The sequence below is a fragment of the Coturnix japonica genome, chromosome 6 (genome assembly GCF_054131305.1).
Source record: "Coturnix japonica strain WE chromosome 6, WE-NBRP24, whole genome shotgun sequence".
Classification (NCBI taxonomy): domain Eukaryota; kingdom Metazoa; phylum Chordata; class Aves; order Galliformes; family Phasianidae; genus Coturnix; species Coturnix japonica.
Genome location: NC_140668.1, coordinates 31,877,735 through 31,900,446, shown reverse-complemented (window position 1 = coordinate 31,900,446; position 22,712 = coordinate 31,877,735). Strand labels below are relative to the sequence as shown.

The 22,712-nt window shown below is 35.5% G+C and overlaps 1 protein-coding gene across 4 annotated transcripts in view; it reads left to right on the top strand.

Annotated features, from left to right (window-relative positions):
• The window catches only part of LOC107319318 (transcription initiation factor TFIID subunit 4-like), a 121,415-nt gene that overhangs the window by 55,517 nt on the left and 43,186 nt on the right, over window positions 1–22,712 (top strand). For 3 of the 4 annotated variants that reach the window (XM_085551827.1, XM_015874042.3, XM_085551833.1), the window contains exon 13: window positions 4,437–4,493. In XM_085551827.1, the coding sequence (XP_085407953.1) occupies window positions 4,437–4,493 (57 nt within the window). Of the gene's footprint in view, window positions 1–4,436; window positions 4,494–5,785; window positions 20,731–22,712 lie in introns of those variants that run through there. The other variant, XM_085551828.1, reaches the window with a different exon arrangement.

Sequence of the window (22,712 nt, the reverse complement as noted above, 5' to 3'; positions counted from 1 at the left end):
TGCTGATCAGGCAACAGTCAGATATTCAGGAATGGAGAGATTTAGCAGACTGAAATCATCACAGTTATTCTAAATCTAACAGAAACCTTTTTTTTGCTAGTGGGGAGAAAAGATGTAACTGTAGTGCTACTTTGACATTGCAAATGGCAACTCAGTACAGAATAGTGGTCCTAGTTCAGTGCATCAGAAGGAGTGTTATTCTGCTTATTTGCATAGATTAGGTGTCCTTCAGTTTTAAAAATAATTGTTGCCATATTACATTGAAGTTGTATAGATATTCCTTTAAAAATACTTTTGATTTCTAATGTAAGGCAATTGTAAGAAATATGAAGTCTGCTTCTTAAAACTACACTGTTGTGTGTGTAATTAGATGTCTGTTTTTGTGGCATTCTTCCTTAACACAAGCAAGAAGAAAAGCTGAGGTTTGGAACATTAGTTTGGTAACATGTAAATGAAACCCCATATTTCTAATATGTTTTGAATGCACGCATTTAACATGTACTGCTTTTCATACTTTCAAAGTCTGATATTTCCATAGAGCTAATGTGATCTATGCAGCTTGCAGATAAATAAGGTAACAAGTCCTCTAACACAAAGCACTTTTGTTGTTAACAATTAAAATGTCAGTCTGTCTGGTCTAATGAAAGCAGCTTATGTTTGGGAGAAATGTTAACAAACCTGGTTTGGAGGATATGTTCTCAGTAGGAGACATCATTTAATGTATTTTAAAGTATGTTATCTGGTTATGATCAGTCCTAGGTTTCTCTAAAATTACTATTGGAAGTGAACTTGCTTCTAAGGATGTTTATTCACCAACATGAAAATGTATTGCATAAATCCAGCTTTCATTATTTACAGATATGGAAATGAAGAATAGAGTGGGGGAAGGGAAAAGGAGTCTTGATGAACTAAGAGTCTTTGGAAGTGTTTGAGTGTGGGGTTTGACTGGTGGGTGTTTCTTAAGCTTTAGAGGGAACACAGAGGTGGCATTGGTGCCTTAATGGATTATTTGAATTTTTTTATTTTTTTATTTTTTAACAAATCAATTGAGATGCATTTTAACTTTTGGAGGTTAGTGGGGAAAGGAGAAAAGAAGACAAAGTCAACTGTATCAGATGAGTTTATAAAAGTAAAAAAAAAAAAAAAAAAAAAAAAAAAAAAAAAAAAAAGGAGGAAACTAGAATGAAAAGAAAGGAACAATTTTAAGTTGTGTCTTGATGAAAGTAAGTGTAAAGTATTAAAGTAATTAGTGAATAAAAATGATAGGGGAGATGCAGGCACTACAAGAGCTGAATAGCTGCAAAATTGTTCAAACTTCACAGGACCAAAAGATGCTTACATGTGGAATGGAGTGTAAAGAGAAGCCAGTGACATTTTTAAAGCTTATCTAGCCACCTCTATTAAGTTTGACATTTTTGTTTGCTTCTATTTCCTTTTAACTGCGTTACATCAGTACTGAAGAAGCCTTTTGTGAGTTACATTAGATCATAAAATGAATTAATACAATTGTTATTGTTTATCCTTTTTCTTTTCCTTTAACACATTTTAGTCTCTGCATGCTGATTTTATTTCACTGCCTTTTCTGATTTTCAAGCTGATGCAGTAGTCTGCAGGAACACATTTTATTTTGAACAATCTGTTGGAAAATCCCTACTAGCATTTGTTTGAACACACACAGAAAAACAAAAATCCAGAAAACAGCAAACAGAAAAATGGCAGTAGAAATTCCTTAATTTTATTAGTATAGTGCTTACACCAGCAGTGACACATCCAATGTAAAGTTGGAATTCTACTTATTCGAAGCAAGAGCTTGAGCTCTTAGAAAACAGCATTTCATATGGTTAAAGGAATAACCAGAAATTCATTGCATTATCCTGAATGTAAAAGTAGTTCTAAATCCACTTTTTAGTCTGGGTTCTGATATCTGACATCACCTGGTATTTTAAAACTTCATTAGAGATGAACTCTCTGTGTTTTATGTCACTCATCAACTAAGTGCACATTTTCACCTAAGTAGCAATTTCTGTTATTTATCTTGCGTATAAAAGGTCTGCTGTCCTGATGTCCAGATCTACTTTTATGTGGTCAGTTCCTGAAAACAAACAAAGCACAAGAAATAATCTTTAAATGTAAAGAAGACAACAACAAAAAAACAAACTACTTTAAAAAGAAAAAAAACTTTTTCAGAGTTTTTCCTTCACTGATGGAGACCAGGAAATGTAGATGTTACTTTGTATCTGTTGCTTTGATTTATTTTTTTTTTCTCCCTATGTCCCTGAATGCAACACGGATCTGGTATGTTTTCCAGGATTCTGTCACTTTCTTATAGAAACTTGGTAACGTTATTATAAGTCTCAGCTTGATTCTCCAAGGACTCCATGCTTTCTCCTTCAGCTGAAATGCTTTTAACTTGTGCTTTGCATTTGGCAAATGATTCAGCTTCATATAGTTGTATGAATACACTTTGTATTTCTGTACTGCTTTCTCTGCGAGATTCAGAAAGCAATAGAAGTTCATTGTACTTATAAATTTATCATCAAAAAGCCATGAAAGAACTAAAGCTGATTTCCCAAACATCATACTGGAGAAACTGAGGCACACAGTGATTGAACTGTCACCAGAAAATGACAGAGTAAAGATCTAATTCAGCCTAGATCTTAAATACCTTAGTCCATCTCCTTGAGAAGCAACTTACTGATCTCCCCCCACCCCAAATAGATATTAACATAATCAAGTTCTGAGTAATTGCTCTATCTAAATAGAGCCCCAGCTCTCTGGCATATCCATGTATTTCATGAATGTGTCTTTTTGTTTGTTAAAAAGTAACTAGATCAGATTATCCGCATTTCTGCATTTTTCTTTTTATCTGACCACAACACTTAAAAAGAATCTCAGTCTACTTAAAATTGTTTCTTTCTTTGTTGGTGTAACTATAATATGAGAGTCTAATTCAGTCGTCAGTTATCTACAGGTTTTGATATCTCACTGCTTCACTACAGACACTGACTTGTCAAACAACCTTTTATGTTAACATGCACAGAATCACTGGTAGGTAGCTCTGGAAAATGATGCTAACACATTTGACTCTCGCACTGTTCTCATTTTCTAAAACCCTCCTGGTTGTTTAATTTGAGCTTTCTTTACCATTATGTGTTGTATGTGTGTTGGGGTGCTAAGTTGTCTTTGCAAGGATTTATGAGTGCATACAGTAGTTCTGAGTAGATGGAGTGTTCTAGAATAGCTGAGTTAGGCCTGTAGGTTAAGAGTTAGTGGGCTAGGGGTTTAGGTAGGTGTGTGTATAGGTTCTCTCTCATGCATCGGGTTTTGCATAGCGGGTGTATGCATCTGCGCGGGATTTAGGATGGTATATAAGGTGTGTGACGCAGCAGTAAATTGAGAGAAGACATGATGGCATCCATGTTTGTGTCTCTCTCCCCCAGACAGTTGAGGTCCCGGGATAAGTCGGGTTAATTGGCGAATATGTCATATGTGTGTTAGCATGGACGTATTAGCAGAAAAATTAATCCCAAATAGAAATAAATAAGACTGCAAGGAAGAGGGTAGATAAATTGGTCATCATTACTCTCATTCTGAAATGATAACAAGACTCTCCGGGTACGTCCACAATAGCACATGCCCCTCCCGTTAAAACTTATCTTCAACTGGTTCAGTTCATGTATTTGTCAATTCCGAATGTAAAATGCTATGAAAAAATCAAACAAAGGAAAAAAAAAAGTGTGTATTTGTAGGTTTACAGTTTAATACTCTTTCAAGTTTCAGGTCTGTCTTCAATCTAGAAGGAGGCAGAGAAGGGAGAGAGCAAAGGAACTGTTCTTTTAGGAGTTATGTAAACAGTATCAATTTAAATCTGAAACAAAGAATGAAATAATACAATCTTTCAGGTACCCAGGACAACATTTTTTGTGGAACTTCTGAATATTGCCAAATCGTGCAGTTAAAGAAGCATAATAATGCACGTCTACCTACATCTTTAATTTCATACAAATTGTGTTGTCTTTATTTCTGTAGGTTTAATTTAATTTAAAATAATTCTGTCACTCACTGACAAATTAAAAAGATCAGATATTGGGAAAAGGTGTCAGTTCTGCTCTCAGACACTTTAGTTTGTTGGTATTAAGTAATTGAAATCTAAACCTGTATGGAAAATTTAGAATTGAAAAATAAATTGAGGTGTTGGTTTTGTTTGTTTTTAAATTTAAATGTTGAGTAGATTTTACTTACAACTGAATATTTAACGGCCTTTTTGGTGAGGCCTATGCATTTGAAATTGCACCCCTGTGAATTTAAGTATCCCGCCTTTGACACCTTCTATCTTGTTCCTGTTTCTTTGCTATCTTTTAACTTACTGCAACAGATGAGGGGTTCCTAAACCATCTGTTAACCTTTTTTCCCCATTTTTTTTTTTAAACATGTAGAGTCGCTCAAGGCAAGAGGACCCAGAGCAAGCTAGACTGAAACAAAAAGCAAAGGAGGTAAGCAGAGCTAGAGATCATTACACTTGACATTTCAAGGCTTGAACATATTAATTTTTTATGCCTTGCTACTTGTATATCGTTAATAAAAATCTGACTAAAAACTTTTTAGGATGTATTTGTTGCTTTGCCTTTGATCTTAATGTTTGCAAACTAATACATTAATACATGTGAAGCCTAAGGAAATTTTATAAGAGAATATTTCCATACATTACATTTTCATTTCCATTTTAGGTAGCTCTAGCTTTTGTTGGGTTGTTGATGACAGCAGCATTAGATTTTGGTGCAAAAATATATGCCTTTGTCTTTTTTTTAAATTTCACTTTCTTAGAAATGTGTTACTTAACAATTCTGTTGTGGCAACAGTCTTTCAAGTAGTGTAATTGCCAGTCATTCTCTGTACGGTGTGGTTCAGTGGACCATTTACTCATTGTTCTAAATTACAATAATCTAACAAATATAAAATAATTTCAGTTCAAGTTTTGATATGTTATTCTTAGTATACCTTAACATGATGTAAATGAGAGTGATGATCCTTTGCTTAAGGCACCTTATAGCTTAGGATCAGTTTGTGACTTAAATTAAAAAGGCTAACATATATCTATGAATGGAAAGGTGTTCTTATGAAAAAGAAATTGGCATCGTATGGAGCAAACTGATGCTTTTTTTCTCTAGCTAACTTATTTGGATATATGCATTAGAAGGTAATAATAACAGATTAGAGGGTAATATATACAGAAAAATGCATATAACACATTTTTTTTTTTTTTTCTATTGACCTGTTCCTCCAGTTTATTTTCCCTTTTGGCAGTATTCTGTAGTTCCGTTACATATACAGATTTCTTTATACCTGTAGCAGAAAAAAAATCAAGGATGCAGTTAACTTTTGTTTGTCTCTTTCCATTCTGTAACTATGATTCTTATAAACTTAAGGCCATCCAGTGTTGGAATTGTCAGACTTTCTATTGAAATACAGAGAGATTGAATTATTTGGTAGGAGAAGACACAGACTATTTGAGCTTAGTAAGCAGCCCATATATGCAAAGGAAATCACACCTGAAAATATGTGGAAAATAGTTGTTGTCTGGTAAGACTTGCATTTGAGCTGAGAACTAAAACTACCATGCTGCTGGAAATGAAAGTGTGCTAGAAATAAATGCATTTCTTGCTGTGACAGTATTTCTATTCACTGCAGTTCTTTTCTTCTTAACTGGAAACCTGAGATAGGAGAGTAAACAACAGGGCTAGAAAATAAATTTTCTAATAGAATGAATTATTGGCTCTTTTTATAGCTGTGATGGAAGACTTGTGCTCTAGCCAGTGTTCTTGCTTTTGGTGTAGCTGCTGGAATACCTCCCTCTTGTATGAAAATCCGGTATTTCCATTTAAGCTGCATTTCTTACCCACTAGAGGGAGCGACGCAGTGCTGTCATGTGAATAAAAGCATGGGTATGAAATGCATTATAAGTAATTGTAGTACTGGTGTTATTAAAGACATAGCAAGTAGCTTGGTGATAATCTTATTAGGTTTTATGATTTTAGAGTAGTAGTGTTCCTAGAAATGCTACGAGGTTTGAGTAAATGCAGAGTGAATACCAGGTTTTCTGTTTGAGTGCTGCACTCTCTTCTCTTGTACATCAGCCCTGCCTTTTTTCCCACCCTTCTAATGAAAGCATATAATTTGCTGGCACCTTGCCTCTCTCTGAAGTTGAATTTTATTCTACATACTTGAAACCATAAGAAATTTAGGCATGTATCTGTTTTTAGTAATTAGAGTTCTATGGCTCTTCAGCTGTCTTAGGGACTTTCACATAAAATATTTAAGTACCACAAAATTGAAACAAAACTCGTATAAAAGAAGCTAATTAGGAGGCATTACTTCTAGAGCAACGTACATACAGAAGGTCTTATTACAGAAACCAGATGTAACAGGTTTCACGCACATAAAGATTAGCACTATTATACTTAAGTCAGTGCGACCCACTCTTATTTCAGTTTGATTGACTTATTTTGCTTTAGCATTAGCCTGTTTCAAATGGATTTGAGTCAAAGCAGTAGGAAAGTGCACCTGTAGGAAGGGTTCATTGCTTAAAATTCCATTTTGCACTTTTAAATTAGTCCAGCTTTCTATGGTTTTTCCAGTGCACATTACATGATTTTAATGGTAGACTTACTTAAGAAACTCGTAAAACACATTTTCCATCCAGCCTCTTTCAGGAAACTATTTACATTGTTTGTAACAAATTCTGAAATGTTTCACTTGTATTATATCTTAGTGTAAGAAACAGAATCGTTTGTGAGTAGTATCTACTTCATGTTCCATGACTGAAGCTTTTAAATTTAAGTTTTAGAAAATATGCTGAAGTTGACTGGAAGAATAGAAAGTCACAAATAAAAGTTAAAGAAAATGAGTTCTCTAATTTCCATTCAGAAGGTTCATTAAATGGGACATAAAATAGGCCATATAACTGATTGATCCAGATTAGGAATAATTGAGTCTACACCTAGCAGTTAATCATGTGAATGACTTGAAAGAAAGACAGAGGAGGTTCAATCCTAAATATCCTTTCTGTCATGAATATTTTTCTACATATTCAGTATCTGATGACTAAAAATCTTTAATTTAACAGAGAAGTAGCTGAGTGTGTTGATCCTGAAAGATTAACTTGGTTAAAATCTTTGTGTCATCACCAACCAAGAATATTGCATAATAATAAAATCTTAAACCAGACACCATAAATGTCTGGGCGTGTATCCAGGACCTAGATCAGCTTAGATAACACTCAGATGAATCTATTCTCAGATGTACTTGTTAACCATGCAAGTGAAATCACAAGCCTGTTGATCTTTGTAATAGAAGCCTTACTAATTTCACAGGGAGACCGAAGACTGTCCACTTACCTTTATCCATGCAGGCATCCCATTTTTCTGAAGTTTAATAGTCCGCTAACAGTGATGTTTAAGTTGTTACTGCTGCTGACTGCTACACTGGTGAGGAGCTTTGGGAGTACCCAGCTCTTGCATAAGCAGACCAAAGGCAGTTTTTTTCCATAGTCTCCACATCACTGTGGTACTCGTTCCACCCAGGTGCTGTCATCCTCCTTGTCTTTTGTAGTAACAGACGTATTTGGTTAAGTTTTACGTTTTGAAATGCATCCTTTGCTGAGGTACGTACACAAAAACATCTGGACTGTTGGGAGAGCCATAAGATCCTTCTTTTGTCTAAAACTACTAATGAACTACGTATTATGTAGATCGTGTGATGTATTTTGTAGTTATTTAAATGCTTTAGGAATTTTAAATCGTAAAACAACTTTTATTAGTGAAAGTATTGAAACTCTAGTTTTATGTATGTAACACTTCTACAAAATCAGTTTTACTTTGAATAATTTCTTGTCACCACATTAATACCTATAGATCAACTCAGTAGGTGTGGTGTCTTGTAAAAAAAATAATAGTTTATTGCAGTCATTCATGCATTGAAAAGGCATTACTGAAATGAGAAGCAAATGAAAAGGATTTTGTTCTGAGTAAATTCTTTTTTTTTTTTTTTTTTTTTTTTTTTTTTTTTACCTTAGCAAAAACAAGGTTCTTCAAGGTTTTGCTAGATTTTGTGATGAGATGTCTCAAGTTTTCTGTTGTACCATATGAGAAATTGAGCATTTTAACTGAAATAAGTTTGAATTAAGTTTCCATTTAGCTGTGTAATCCACCTGAGGGTCATAAGATGCGAGGAATAACTGGGAATGTGATAGTAATGAAGTAGTGAATTACTGCGGCTGAAATACTGCAATACTTAGGCAACAATGTGTCCTCAGGACTTGGTTGTTTCAGAAATGTTTTACTGCATCAGTTTACTAATACTGTAGGTGTGATGCAGAAGGAATGCCGGTGTTTTGTCAATACATGCAGGACACTATCCAGCAGTCATTTTGTGTACCCACTCTTGTTACCACAGTTCTGTTCTCTATACCTAGAAAAATGCTTGGACTATTCCTGTACGCTTTAAGCCTGTGCAACACTACTGCAGATTTGGCTCTAGAGTACAAGGTTTCCTGAAGTTATGAAGTTGTAGTGACTTTAAATATTAAAGCTGAACTTGCATCATAGAAAGAAGCAATCCTGTCTGTTATCAATTAAAATACTTTCATGAAAATCTTGCTGTGTTATCCAACTTATTGCTTTTATGTGAAATGTATTTTTTTCCTTATGAGCAGAGATTACTTCAGATGTACAGATATATTATGATAGCGGTCACAAATTCTGATAACTGGAGTTGATATGAGCTTCTGGGAAGGGCAGGAGTGAAACAGCTTTGTATTTGCATATGCAAATACTGCTGATGAAGAAATGATTTGTCTATAACCAATTTATTCATAATAAATACGTTTATTGCACAGGAACCTGAATGTGTAGATCTTCAAAACTGCATATTAGTTTGAAGATAGTGAGTATTGACAATATTTAGCTGTGTTTCTGAGATACTTAAGATCTTTGTGCAGTTGTAGTATTACTGTTCAGTAGAACTCTTCTTGTAAAATTGACTCTTCCAGCCTCTTTCCCTGTGCCTAGAGCAGAATTGATGGCAGGTGTTTGACTGAAGGTGAAGTGTGGTGTTACCTGTGCTGTACAGAGTCAGAAAACTGAGTAATTGACAAAGGAGAAATAAAGCCAGGAAATCAAGGGAATGGCCATAGTACTTTCCAACTGAGTCAAATTGTTTTGTTCCTGCTTAGGTAAAAGTTATATTAATTAGAGTTGAGTCAAGGACTAGATTTTTTTTCTGGTCTTTTTTCTGACCTAGCTCTGACCCAGCGTTACCTCATTAGTCTAGCACAAATCTAAATTAAATCCAATCCTGTCCAATGTAGTAATTTCCTTTCTTAAAATCACGTTGCTGGAGTTCCATTGTGGTGCATGATTTTAGTGCATATACAGTACCTGGCTCTTGTTTGCTTTTTATGAAAGAAAAATAAATAAGGGAAAAGCTCATTTGTGTCACTGTAACTAGCAACATTATGCAACAAAATTCTCTTCTACTTATGTACAAGCTAAACTCATGGTCTTTCTTAACAGCCTAACTCTATATTTGATACCTTTTATAATAAGTTAAGAGCACTAATTAACTAATTATCATCTAGAAAATCTTAGAACTTCATTAGATTCCATTGCTGGAGTTGCATACAGTTTAGTATGCATTGTGTAAGAAGGGTCACTAGGTTCTTTGGTATCTATTGATGTGTTTTGCTACTTCATGTCAGACCTAAGTCTTTGTATTCTGATTGCTTATGAGCAGCGCTGAAAGAGGTGGCAAATGGGGACCAATGTAAAAAGTGCAACAAATGATCTGAACAGAACAGAGCAATAAGAGAGAAAACTGTCTAGTCAAGAATTGTCCAGTACTTATCTGGTGTATAATGTCAAATGTAAAAGTGCTTCTAGAAGAGGTGTTGGAAAGGCAGCGGTCTTCAATTCAACACAGCAGCATGCTGATTTCCTTAGATTTTATATAACAAATGTATCTGCTCTGATGCAATCTGCTAGTTGAGGCATTAGCAGCTGTGTAGGCAAATGAGTTACAGTATTTTTCTTACTGAAAGATTCCCATGTTGTTCTCCTCGAGTTTGGGAACATAGAACAAGTAGCAGTCACGTATATTTGTTAGCTTTCCTTTTCTAGATCCTTTCTTCTCACCTTTCCCAACAAAATTTTACATCTGTACACTGATTTTTCCAACAAAACTAATGAGGAAGATTTGAGACTCATTCCCAAACTGAAGTTTGACTTTGTTCTGAAACACTTTGTTTATATTAGAATATTTCAAAACAATGTGACAGCCATTACAAAGGGTGCTTTACCTGATGTGCTTTACTTTTTGAAAAGCTAAAGGGATGGGTATACAGAGCACTGGAGCCCTGTTTTGTAAAGGATCATTGTAACAAGCAGTCTGTCATTATGAAATAACAGGACTACTTAAATACAAATGTACAGAACTTGGGCTTTCTTCAAGGACTCTCCAATGCTGGAAGAAGCTGCTTAGAATCTCACCAGAATAATTCAATAGAAACATTCTCTTGTAAAATGAGTTTTCTGGAGGTAGTGCATGAAAGGATTTTTCAACCTTTCAGATCCCCTGCAAATTTCTTTCTGTGTCTGGAGGAAAAATGACTGTTTTTGCATTGTGTGGCTGTGCCAAACAAGGGAGTGGCAGCTTAGGGGGTGGCAGCCCCTCTGTTTCTAACCACTTCTGGGTGCATTGACTGCAGAGCACAGAGAATAGCAAAGGGAACAGTTTTCTTCCACCTCTGTGGTGCGGGGTTTGCCATAAGGGTGGTTTGGCTTTGCCTCTGCTTTGTCTTCACGATGGCACCCAGAGGTTCTGTGAGAGGCAGGGTTGCGTTCAGCAACACTTCCTCCTCCAAAACACTTTTACATTCTTTCATGTATTTGAATATATATGTATGTAGATATATATCAGATCAATTTCCTAAAGGAAGACGTGAAGACTGAATTTCCAGTTCTCTTTCTGGCTCAGTGGTATTTTGTCTAAAATGGGTCATCTTCAGGGAGAAACAAGAGAGCTTAATTTGTGACTCTGGCACATCTTTAAAAAAAAAAAAAAAAAGAAAAAAGAATTAATTTCAAGCAAAATGTGAATGTGAAAAAATCACCAAACTGTTTTATCTAAACTGCAACAGATTTACTCCCCTGCTGATCTGGAAAAATGATAGTGCTTTAGGTTTTAAAATACGATTGCCTATTTAATAAGTAGAGGGCAGCAAATGTCAGCTCTGTCTGGTTGTCAGAACCTGAAGAGGTTACTGAGAAGACAATACAAATTATGAGCTATTTTGGTCCCTTCATCAAGTTTGCCCTGCAATACTGCAGCTTGCAGGGAGAGGTCAAGGTGTACTTAGGCTTCAGCCTGCAGGGCAAGTTTTCCCCCATCCTCTGTATGCGCATTGGTTTCTTGCTCCAAAATAAGCCTGAATGAGGGCTTTAATTCTGCCGCTGAGCTAACATGTTTGTAAGCCCTGTTTGGCAGCCTCCAAGGGCCTGAGGCAGCACACAGCTGCCAGCTTTCATCTGCCCCCAGTTCCTCGGGGCGCTCCAGTCACATGGCGTGACCTGCGGCGGAGGAGACGCACCTACTAAATCTTCTGTTCCTCTGCCCACTCAGTCTGGGTGCTGCACATTGCACCGGCAGCAGGCAGCTGGCCATCAGCAATCAGCTGCATACCTCCTGCTGACAAATCTTCCATTGCTTTTTTGTGCAAGACCCACATACAGAGATCTACCCGTGGTACCCACATCTACTCCCTGTTATAGTCAGGGAGGGCATTTGCATCTTCTGTTGCTTTACAATGGAAGACCCTCGTTTGAAGTGCACACTCTTGGTAGAATTTACTGCATTTCATAAAATGTCTGGTGTTTCTGGCCTGTTAGTAGGAAATGAAAGAGCTTATTGAAGCAAACTTAAATTTGGAACTGTAGCGATAACATTTTTAAAGGATAACTTTAACCTTCCTTGCCAGCACATTGTTGAGAAATGTGAAGTCTGTGTATGTGATACTGTTGTGCACTTCTAAGTAATTTATAAGCAAGACTTTGATTTTCACAGGCCTCTTATACAAGAAGTAATCTGGTTCTGTAGGTCCGCTTTGTAAAGGTGTCCTGTAATTTTCTTATTTGTCAGCATCTCCTTTCACAGTGTGTGTGCAAGAATGTGACAATTTATGTTTATGTACATCTGTGTATTAATTATGGAGAAATGTGAATATCAGCTTTGTTGTCACTGTCAAGGTTTGTTGTGGTTGAACTTTTACTATTGAATCTTCAATATAGTTAACAGTAGGGTGTCAGTTTTGACTTATTAAATACTAAGCATTTCTGTCCATGGCTGGAGTGTGTGTGTTTGTACGTGTCTGTGAGTGTGTATGTATATACACACACTTTTCTCCTAGGTTGCAAGTCAGATGGCTGGTCAGTAACAGAGGACAGGAAAGCCGTATTAACATCTGGTCTTAATTTAGTCTTTTTATCAGAAAGACCCTTGTCTGTCTGTGGAAGAGTCTGCCAATAGTTGCCTCATCATAGCAGAATAACAAGATACTGCACAACATACTCCTACAACTTATTTCCCTGTCTAATAATAATATATTTAAAGATTAAAAAATAAAAAGTTTTACTGCCATTTACAATGAAAGCAGTATGGTTTTCATCCATCAAGTATGTGTTTACCAAGGGAAGATAAGGTTCTCTAAAATGTAAACATGTAAAAGGCATCATTGCATATTGCATTTTTGTTGGTGAGTTTGTGATAAACATCTAGTTTTTTATGGAAATAATCAGGAAGTTCTGAATCAGTTTTTGAGGAATGTTGTACGTTTACACTGATGTTTCCGTACACTGAAGTGTCAGAGTTTCTCTGATATCTTAGTGTTCTGTAGGATTTAAGAATATGAAACGTCACTAGTCTATCCTTCGAATGTTTGTATCTTGTAGCCATTTATCCTTTTTAAAAATCTGAGGTGATACAGAGCTGCATGGAAGACATCCAAAGAGTGTGAAGCTACACTTGTCAGCTCTGTAAACTACTCTCATTTAGTCTCTGGTTAAAATCATTTTAGGATGGTGAAGTCTGGATTGTACCAGAGATTGTACTGCTCAGAAATGGGTAATTTGAGGTCATGAGAAACTCTCTGGCAGGGTTGTCTGAGAACAGTCATTAATCCCAGTTTTGTCAAGGTTTAATCTCTGTCATCTGCACAGAGATAAAATATACTTCGCTGTTGAGTTAAAGCTTTGTGTGTATTGTGTGCAGTCACACAACTGATCAGTAGGAGATGGTGGGGTTTCAGTGGTATGTGATAGTGTTCTGCTCATGTTTTGGGCATAGAGAAATATCTTGTAAACAGTATTATTATCTAAAATGTATGTTTCTTAAATTTACCATCCATTAGTTTATGATTTTAGAATGATTATAGTTTATGATGTGTTTTGTGATCTGCCCAGCTGTAAATAAGTGAATGTACATCTCACAGATATTCTCTGGTAATTTTAACTGAGGCATTAAAAAGAATTCCTGAGTAGAAAATGCTCATCTACCCACCTGTCTCTATGGAGAAATCTCTTAGTATTGAAGTTTTAAACACAAAACCTCTAAACATGGAGTTCCAGTGGAGAAGGAAATGTCTGGCTTAGCATGCTAGATGTCATTTGGAAATGTGGAGATGATGTGATAGATTATGGTCTAAATGGTAGAATAATCTGACTCTTTTGTGTAACAGATTATTATTTTTATCCTGCTTGCATTTTAGTGAATTTCTGTCACTTTTATAATGTCTGTTCCTAACATTTAAAATATTGGAAATTGAATTCTTCTTTGCCACTTTGCTGCAGCACTGGAATAATAAATCTATTGACATCAGTGGCACTATTCACAACAGACAGAATTTATCTTTCTGGTATTAAATATAATCTCATATCAAAGCATCCCCTGTGAATGACTGGAATTTGTTGTTGCTGGCTACATTTAACACTTTACTCAGATGCAAAATACTTTTGTAATTACCTATGTATAAAAGAATCTGTCTATATACTCTTTGATGACAAATCAAGTTAAAAAAATATTATTTTTGAATGAATTTTTGTATTGCATATTTTACATAAATTTCTAAACCCTTTACTTTAATTTTTATTGAAGATTGAAAGAAGAATGTAAAGCTTTTTAATACACCAAATTTTTGTTCCAATAATTTCACATTTAATTACCAATGTTTTTGATAATAAATTGTGTTCCAGAGTTTGTGATGCATTTTATAAAGCGGAGTCCTTTGGTGGGTTGCTTACTGAAACAATAAGCATTTGTGACAGGTTGTTTGCTGAATAACTTCCTCTGTGCATATGGCAGATCATAGTTCAGTAGTTAGCAAATTATCCATTGTGCCTTGATGTAAAAAAAGGATACCTCTTAGCCTATGTTTAAAGCTGTTCTGTGCTGTCTTAAGAATGGTTATATTGAATGGGATCTAAGAGAAGTTTGGGGAAGTTCAGGGATGCTAAGGAAAAAAAGAGCACAGCAAACAGATTGTAGTGATTCCAGCTTTCTGTTCATGATCCTTTGTAATGGGTGTTGTGAATTCTACTGAATTTGCTTTGAAGCAGGAGGCAGTTAATCAGTTCTATGCTAAAACAACATTAAATATTGTTCAAGATTATAGCCAAAAGAGAATATTTTTAAAGGCATGTAGAACCATTGTTACTTAAGAGCCAGTATTCTAATCCTGTATTTTTAGAACAACTGTAGTCTGAAGTCAGCCTTTTTTTTTAGACTTTTTATGCACTTTTAGTGTTCTAAATGTAAATTTTAGGTTGTAAAGAAATTTTACCCAATTAGAAGAAATGCTTACTTTCAAGACTGTTAGGAAGATGAAGGTGTAATAAAGGGATAGTCTGTAGTTTCCTTTGCTTATTACGATGCGCTAAGGAATAAGAACAAAGAATCTAGTGGTGTTCTTCTGTGATTAATTCTATTCTGCCGTTGATGATGCACATTTTAGACTTGTAATGTGTTGCAAGATCATTAAGATCTAAATCAAAGATTCAATTTGAAATAAATGGAAAATAAATTAAATCTGCATGTGTTATTGTGGAGATGGGGAGAGTATTTCTGAAAAAAGCGGAAGGAAGAGAGAAAGACTAAAAAACATTTACTTGAAAAGGTGAATATAAGGAGGTACGCTTTAGATCATCTCATTTCCTTTTTAATGCAAATCTGATGACTTGGTTATTCATTTTTATTATTTATTTATTTATCCTTATACAAAAGTTAAGGATTCTTACATATTTTAAATGTAGGCGTTTTTATAATGCACCTAATAGTGCAACTATCACACTCATTTCATCTATTAATGTAATGCTTTTCAAGAAAAAATAACTTTGAATAAAATGAATTGATTAAAGGACACTTAAAGTGCTAAATTTAATGCAACTGCAGTTCTTTAAAGCAGGAAAACAAGAGAGAAAACAAATAATGCCCCCTAAGCAGATGCTTATTCATGTAGGATAGCTGCGCTTTGATTTTGGAGAGGTGAAGTGGCTTGCAGTTGGAAACCTTAATTTATTGCGTCGTTATTTATGTCTGCAATAAATGAGGTATAAGCATAAAACATGAAAAGGAAAATTAGGCATTATGCTAGATGTCTTACTTTTTGTATTTTATTTACATGAAATATATGGGTTTTTTTTAATGCCATGTTGCTATGCCTTTTGTTGACCATATCTGTACTCCAGGTCTGTCTGCTTGTTTCCATTGGCTTGTCATGTTCACTAATTAGGGAACTGCTGCATGATTCACCTTGTTAATTAGAGGGACTTGCACACAAAGGCCCTTCGGGCAGTGCGAAAGAAGAGCCTAGCACTAGTGCCCTGAGAAAGCTACAGCCTGTGAAGTAATTCTTCTCATCTACCTTCTATTTTTTATTTGAAATGAATAAATCATTGAGATTTTCCTTGTGGAGTGAGAATGCAAGAATTCACATCTTTGTAAGATGTAAATTATACGTGATCAATAGAAGGAGATGACTACTGTATTGTACTTACAAGATTCCCTAATTTACTACTTGTCAGTGTATGAAAAATTGCTTGAAATATTTTGTCCCCACACTGGTATTTTCTTCCCTTGATCTGCAGGAGAAATGAGCAGTAGCGGTTTTGCTGTACTTAAATCTAAAATAGAAAAGATGTAGATTATTTAAATTTCGAGCTTGTTTTGCATCCCCACTGGAAATTCCATTTTGCCAGCGAAGCCCCAATACTACCCCTACAACTTTTCAGGAGAAGAAGATGGGCGTCTGGCTACTTTTGTTCCTCACTCTGCGCTGCCTCAAATCCCATTTCCGAAAAGAGCAGCTTGCTTCCTATATTGCGTATTCTTTAGTTGAATATAGTTTCAGAATAAATTAAAATTGTTTTCATCATGTCACTTAGGCTTGATCGAACTGCAATCCAGACTGCAAAAAAGGATGTTGAGTTAAAAGTGCACGACTAATCTCTATGCTCCCCATTTCCCATCTGTTTATGACACTATAGAAATTAACTGCGATCACATTCTTTCTAACTGTTTGATTAGAATCACTTATTACAACCAAATGTCTTAGTAGAATGCTGCATTTTCCACATTTCCTCAAATGAAACTGGCAGTTTAGAGATAAGGGTTTGCTATAGGGATGGTGTAGAGTTCTGGTACCAAAATCTGGGCTTCTTTATATATATAAATTACATAATATATATAAATATAAAATATATAATTTAAATAATGTAGTTACTAAAGCCCCTAACCACCATTTCTGGTCAACTAGACTTTTTACTACTGTGAAGTTTGGTAGTAATGGAATATAGGCAGATAAATTTTACAGAAAATCAGAAATGTGTATTTTAAAGGGTGAGGTAAATGCTTTAGGCTGACTTGAGCTCTGACAGTTTGGCACACATTCTTAACTTCTACAATGTTGAGATCTTCCTGTGTACCTCATCCTTCAATATGCTCCATTGCCATACTGACTAAATCGTACTTTCCTTGTGATTTTGGTGTTTTATGGAGAGTTTTCAGTGATGAATTAGTTGTTCTATTACTCTTAGATTCTTTAAAGGATATCTTCCAAAATGTCAGGAATACTGAATCATAAGAAAATCTACTGTGATTGGTACGCATTCTAACACATCCTTAACGTCTGCAATGAAACTCTACTTACAGTAGGGAGTCCAGCCTCTAGAAGTTAATGTGTGCACTCCAGCTTCAAGTGTGGGGAGTTGTTAGAAAGCTTGTTTGAGGGGTTCATTGAATCTTCCCACACACTATTTTAAAAAGATGAAGCATGTCTCCTCACATCTCTTAGGTGAGTTAGCTCCCATTATCCCAATATAGCCAGCACTGTCAGATCTCAACAAGTTTGTTGTCAAAGCTATCAAGCTTCTTCAATGTGTGGTATCCCTACCATTCCTTCTGCCTCACCAGCCTGCATGAATATGTTTATTTTCCTTTGAAAAATAGTTTGTGAATATATGTAGATGCATTGCTGGGTTTCTCCAAAAGGAAATAACAGACCTTGGGAAAATTCTTTCAGAATCTTTTCTGACTCTTACTACAGTTAAGTTGCAGGCACCTGAAAAAGTTGCCATCTCTGATAGTTCTGTTTTGTGCTATTTGTGTGTCAGAATCTGTGTCTTCAGTTTCTCTATGTTTGCACCAGCAAAGCTGAGAAGAACAATTATGGAACTTAACAAAAGGCTTAAAATAAGAGTTTCTCTGGCTTAATATTGAAAAGCCTGGAACTGGTGCTAAAGGAGATAAGTTGTTTGAGGAATAGTTTAACCAAAACCAGACAAAATGCGTTGAAGCTTCAAGAAATGATTTTTAAGAGTGAAAAAATGTAACAAATAGTATTAGTGAAGGGGCACAAAACACATTGCTGTAGCACACTCCTAGAGGAACTGGAAGGACATCTTTCTAAAAAATGTGTACAACCTGGTACTATACATATGAATATGGCTTAAGAAATGATTGGAGAGTTTTGGAAATAAATTATTTTAAGTTAAATTTGAATAGCACTTTTTATACGGAAAATTGAAAAGTGAAATGAATGAGAATATACAGGAAGTTCATAGACATCTGTGAAGACTGTTAGTTGATCAGAGACAGTGGGATGAGAAGAATTTCTTCAAAGTATTTATGAGGTAAAAGTAGTATTAGAACCATCCCAGGTGACCAGTGGAGTTTTTACTGTGTGGTGGGAGAACTGTTGTGGAGAAGTAGCATCCAGCTTTGCAATGAAGAAAACAAGATAGTATTTTGTAGAACTATGAGTATGATATGTGCAGTGTATGCTTCGGTGTTGCACATGTAACCTGTGTATTGTGTTATTGCAATGCTACTAATTCAATTTTGCTACTCCTGGTTTCTTACTAGTAGTGTGCTATTGCTGTAGGAGTTTTGTTGACTTTTAGAGACTTGGGTAATGCGAGAATCCAAGCATGAGCATTCTGCAGAAATTAGCTTTTTTCAAGGCTCTCTCTGAAGTTAACTGATTTTCTATTCCTTCTTGATCATTGTCTTGGACTTTGTTGAGGTTACTAACAGCATTTTTAATGAGTTTCATTTTTTTAATTGCACTTTCTGTTGTGGACATCTTAGGACATGTATAATGGTTCCACATTTCAGGCTCTCCTCAGCAAAAAAGATGTTTTTCCAGAGGGTGTAATCACTGTCTGAGGCTGATAGATATATGTTGCAGAACCATCAATTAAGGCAGGTTTCTCCCAGCATATGACCCTGCTATCAAGAATTAAATCATTCATTGCAAACAGAATTAGGAAGGATATCTATTGATGCCTATTGGCTAGAAATCAGTTTTTAAGTCATTGTTTATATGATCTTCCTTTCATCAAGCTTTTCTGCCATTCAGTGCTTTCCATTACTGATTCCCTGTTTGGTGTTTGTTCCTGGATGTCTTCATTCTTGATTGTGGTTTACAGTCTGCCAGTATTTATAGTTTCTGTCAGTCCATTCTGTGTCCACTTTTCATCTTTTCAGTCTATTTCTGAACTATGATGGGGAATGTAAATTGCCAAAGTCTAATTCTTTGAGAGCTGAGTTGATTTTATCACTACAGAAACTTAATTCTGCAGGTCTGTTTCTATTTCCATACAAAATCTTGTATTGATAGTATCCACATATAGTTGAATACCTTCTCAAGCTCTCCCTTCTTCTTTACATTCACAGTCTTCTCTGTCACCAACTTGTTTTTCTTTTAGGTCAAAAAACACCCCTGATTTCTATCTTGAATTAGAGAAACACTCAACCTTTCTTTATCTGATATAATGCCACCCTCTCCTCTTCCCTTTTTTTAAAAAAATGTATTTGTGTAGCTCAGCCCCAAGTTTGGTCTACATCTCTGCTAAAGCAAAGGTAATTTATTTGTGTAATCTTTGCCATCCATTTGGAGCACATTTTGCCTTCACATCAAGATGCTTTTCACAGAATCACAGAGTCACAGAATGACCCAGGTTGGAAGGGACCTCAAGGATCATGTAGTTCCAACCCCCCTGCCTAGCAGGGCCACCAAACAATGCTTTTAGCTCATGGTTTTGAACAACTTTTGTCTTTCTGATTAGTAGTCTAATATCTCATTTGCTTTTTGGCATTCACTTCCCTGTAGATTCAAGCAAAGGAGAGTTACTGGAATGTTTGCATAGTTTGACATTAACAGACCTATTTCTCTTGGGATACTCTCTTTTGTGTTCACTGAAGTAAGCGACTCATCTGTGTCCAATACAGAACAGCCACTGCTAGGCCATTTAATTTTCTGTACTGAAGTTGCTTGACTGGAGAGCTGGTTTGTCCCAAGTATCCATTTGCTTTATTATTACCTTTCCAGACAAAACTAATTCCTTGAACAAATATATACAAAGTATTCCCCTAGCCATAGCATTCTGAATTTGCTTTTATTTTGATTGATGTCATAGAAAAGTGGATTATTATAGTACTAATTACAGTAATGGTTGGGGACTTAAGATCTTTAAGAAATCTTGACAAAGAATCCATGCTCATTTCTGAAACAGGGTTTTTTTTTCTACTTACATGGGCTGCTTCATGTGCTGGCGGAAATAGAAATCTAAGAAGAAAAAACTTGCTGAACCTATACCAACACCATATGTTTATTTATTATTGCCTCAATGACTGTTCTCACAATGGCTTGTAGTGCAAAGCAGCTTAAAATAAATGCTTGGTTTCTGCTGCAAAATTATTTACCAAACATCGTGAATGTGTCCTTGATGTGCTTTGGGAGTTATTAAATCTTGGGTTTGAAGATTGAATGTTGATTCTTCAGATAGGCGGATGGCTGTCTTCCTTGTGGCGTATGGCTTCCATGTAATATCTACATGGAACAAGTAACAGCCTATGAAAAACATACCAAAATTTTTGAATCTCTTTTAGTTTTTCTTTAATAACATAGTACTGCGATGTTCTTTTTATTAGTGATTCATTTTGTGAAATAGTATTGATATTCTCATGCTGTACTTCTTGTTAAAGGCATCTCTGTACATTAAAGCTGTCATAAAAGAAGTAAGTGGTGTGCTAAAAATAGATTAGGATTTCTTTTGTAAGCAGTTTTCTTCTGTAATATATTGGAATGTTCATCTCCGTTTTAAATAAATGTTTTGACTTTCAAAAAAATTAATTGTTGTTGATTAGAGTAGTTCCAAATGAAGCATTGGTTCTCTTCCAGAGGGCAGGAATTTTAATATTGATAAATATATCCATATTAATTGTGGATGAAGGCAAGTTAAAGAATGATATTGAACTGTGATATGAAAATGACAGTGATTGAGAATGCAGCAATGAAGCAGCTGTATCGCATTGGTTGATGTAATGAGTTGGATTCATTTCTACTAAAAATGTTAATTAATAAGAAAGTTATTTATTTTATCAGGATGTATAGTTGTAAACAGGTGCTTCATTTGTTTAAATATCCAGAAATTATTACCTTAGTTTAGAGATAAGCTATATTATGATAACAGGCTGCTTTTCAGGTATTTCACAATTTCAGCCCCTCATTTTTATGATACTTCAGGATACCGTGATCTTACTGATAGCATATGCATGCTTTTGATGTATTTGATACATTTTGACCAATATTCATTCAGGTTTACATAAAAAGGCTTATATTTTTTGTTGGAGTATACCAAGATATGTACTGTAAAGCCAGTATTAGCTTTATTAACTGTATTTTCTACTTACCTGGAGTTTTTACACCTGGCAAGATATTCCTTGTTTGTATTAAGGTAATGTCTACCAGCCCCAGTGGCACTAGGTGGTAAGTAAAGCATGTAGTACAGAAGGATCCATGTCTGGAGAGCTTTTAGTCTGACTATCTGGGTTAAGTGAGGTGAGGAGCACAGAAAAGTGAAGGGAAAGGTCTTGCCAGTACTCACACCAAGTGTCAGTGAAACAGAGCCCACCTCCTTTGGCTCTGTCTGATGAGCCAGGTTTTCTGTCATCTGTTAAATTACACCTAGCTGAAAATCTTGTACATTTGTTTGGACAAGAGCTAAGCCAATGCATTTGTCAAAAATCAGTATTTGATATCAAAAACTTTAGCTATTCTCACTGAATAAAAAATACATGACATCCTGAGTAATAAGTGAGTGTAAACCCTCCTGCATACTCACAAATCTCTTTAATATTTACTTAGTGAAATAGCACTAGAAATGTTGCAGTTTTTGAGGTGAGAGTATGATTTGTCCCACGATGTGGAGTTTATACAAACAACATGTTTTATGTCACAGTTGGCATGTGTGAAAAATAGAAAAAATACTGAATTACAGATAGTGGAACAATCCTTCACAAGCATTACACGTGTACATTGCGCGTTGACACAATCACTGTGTATTGCATTGCAGATTGTACAGCAGGCAAAGTATTGGCTTACTGCATTTTGCACTTACATACAAACTGCATGGTTTGAAAATGGTGACTTTGGACAAGATACTCCTATAACAATAACCTTTGTATTGTACCAGTTCTCTATCAGGCTGTATTTCTGGTTCATGCCTCCCAGGAAACTAAAACTTCTCTGCTGCAGAATTTCTTATTCTGTGAAGTCATCCACTTTGCAGCTTCGTCTGAGATCACTTGAAGCCAGTTGGCCCTAGCTTAAATATTCATCAGACTTCTGATAATTGTGATAACCCTTATAGGCTGGCAAGCATGGTAAATTAGCAAAAAGATGATAGATCTTTTTTTATATGCAGTTTTATCTTCAACCTTTCCTGGATATATGTTATACTATAGTAATAATTTCTTCTCTAAGGTATTTGCCGGTATCTGGATTTGCACATCTATTTACAGTTGCCTTGAAGCCTCATAATTACAATACAGCTGAAATGTCCATTTTCTTTCCCTGACTACAAATAGGGATCAATCGAATTTTAAATGACTGCTTACGGGCTAGCTCCCGATCATGACCTTTGTAAATGATTAGAGCTCACCACTGTTGCTATCTACCTTGAAAGGGTAAGCGGGCAGGTCTGTCTAACTGGCATTTAATCTGGAAGAGAGCCAAAGATATTTGAGCTAAAAACCTAATATGAGTTGGCAAAGAGAAGTATGTGTAGACCTTTACAGTATTATTCAGATATTTTTTCCATGTTTCTTTT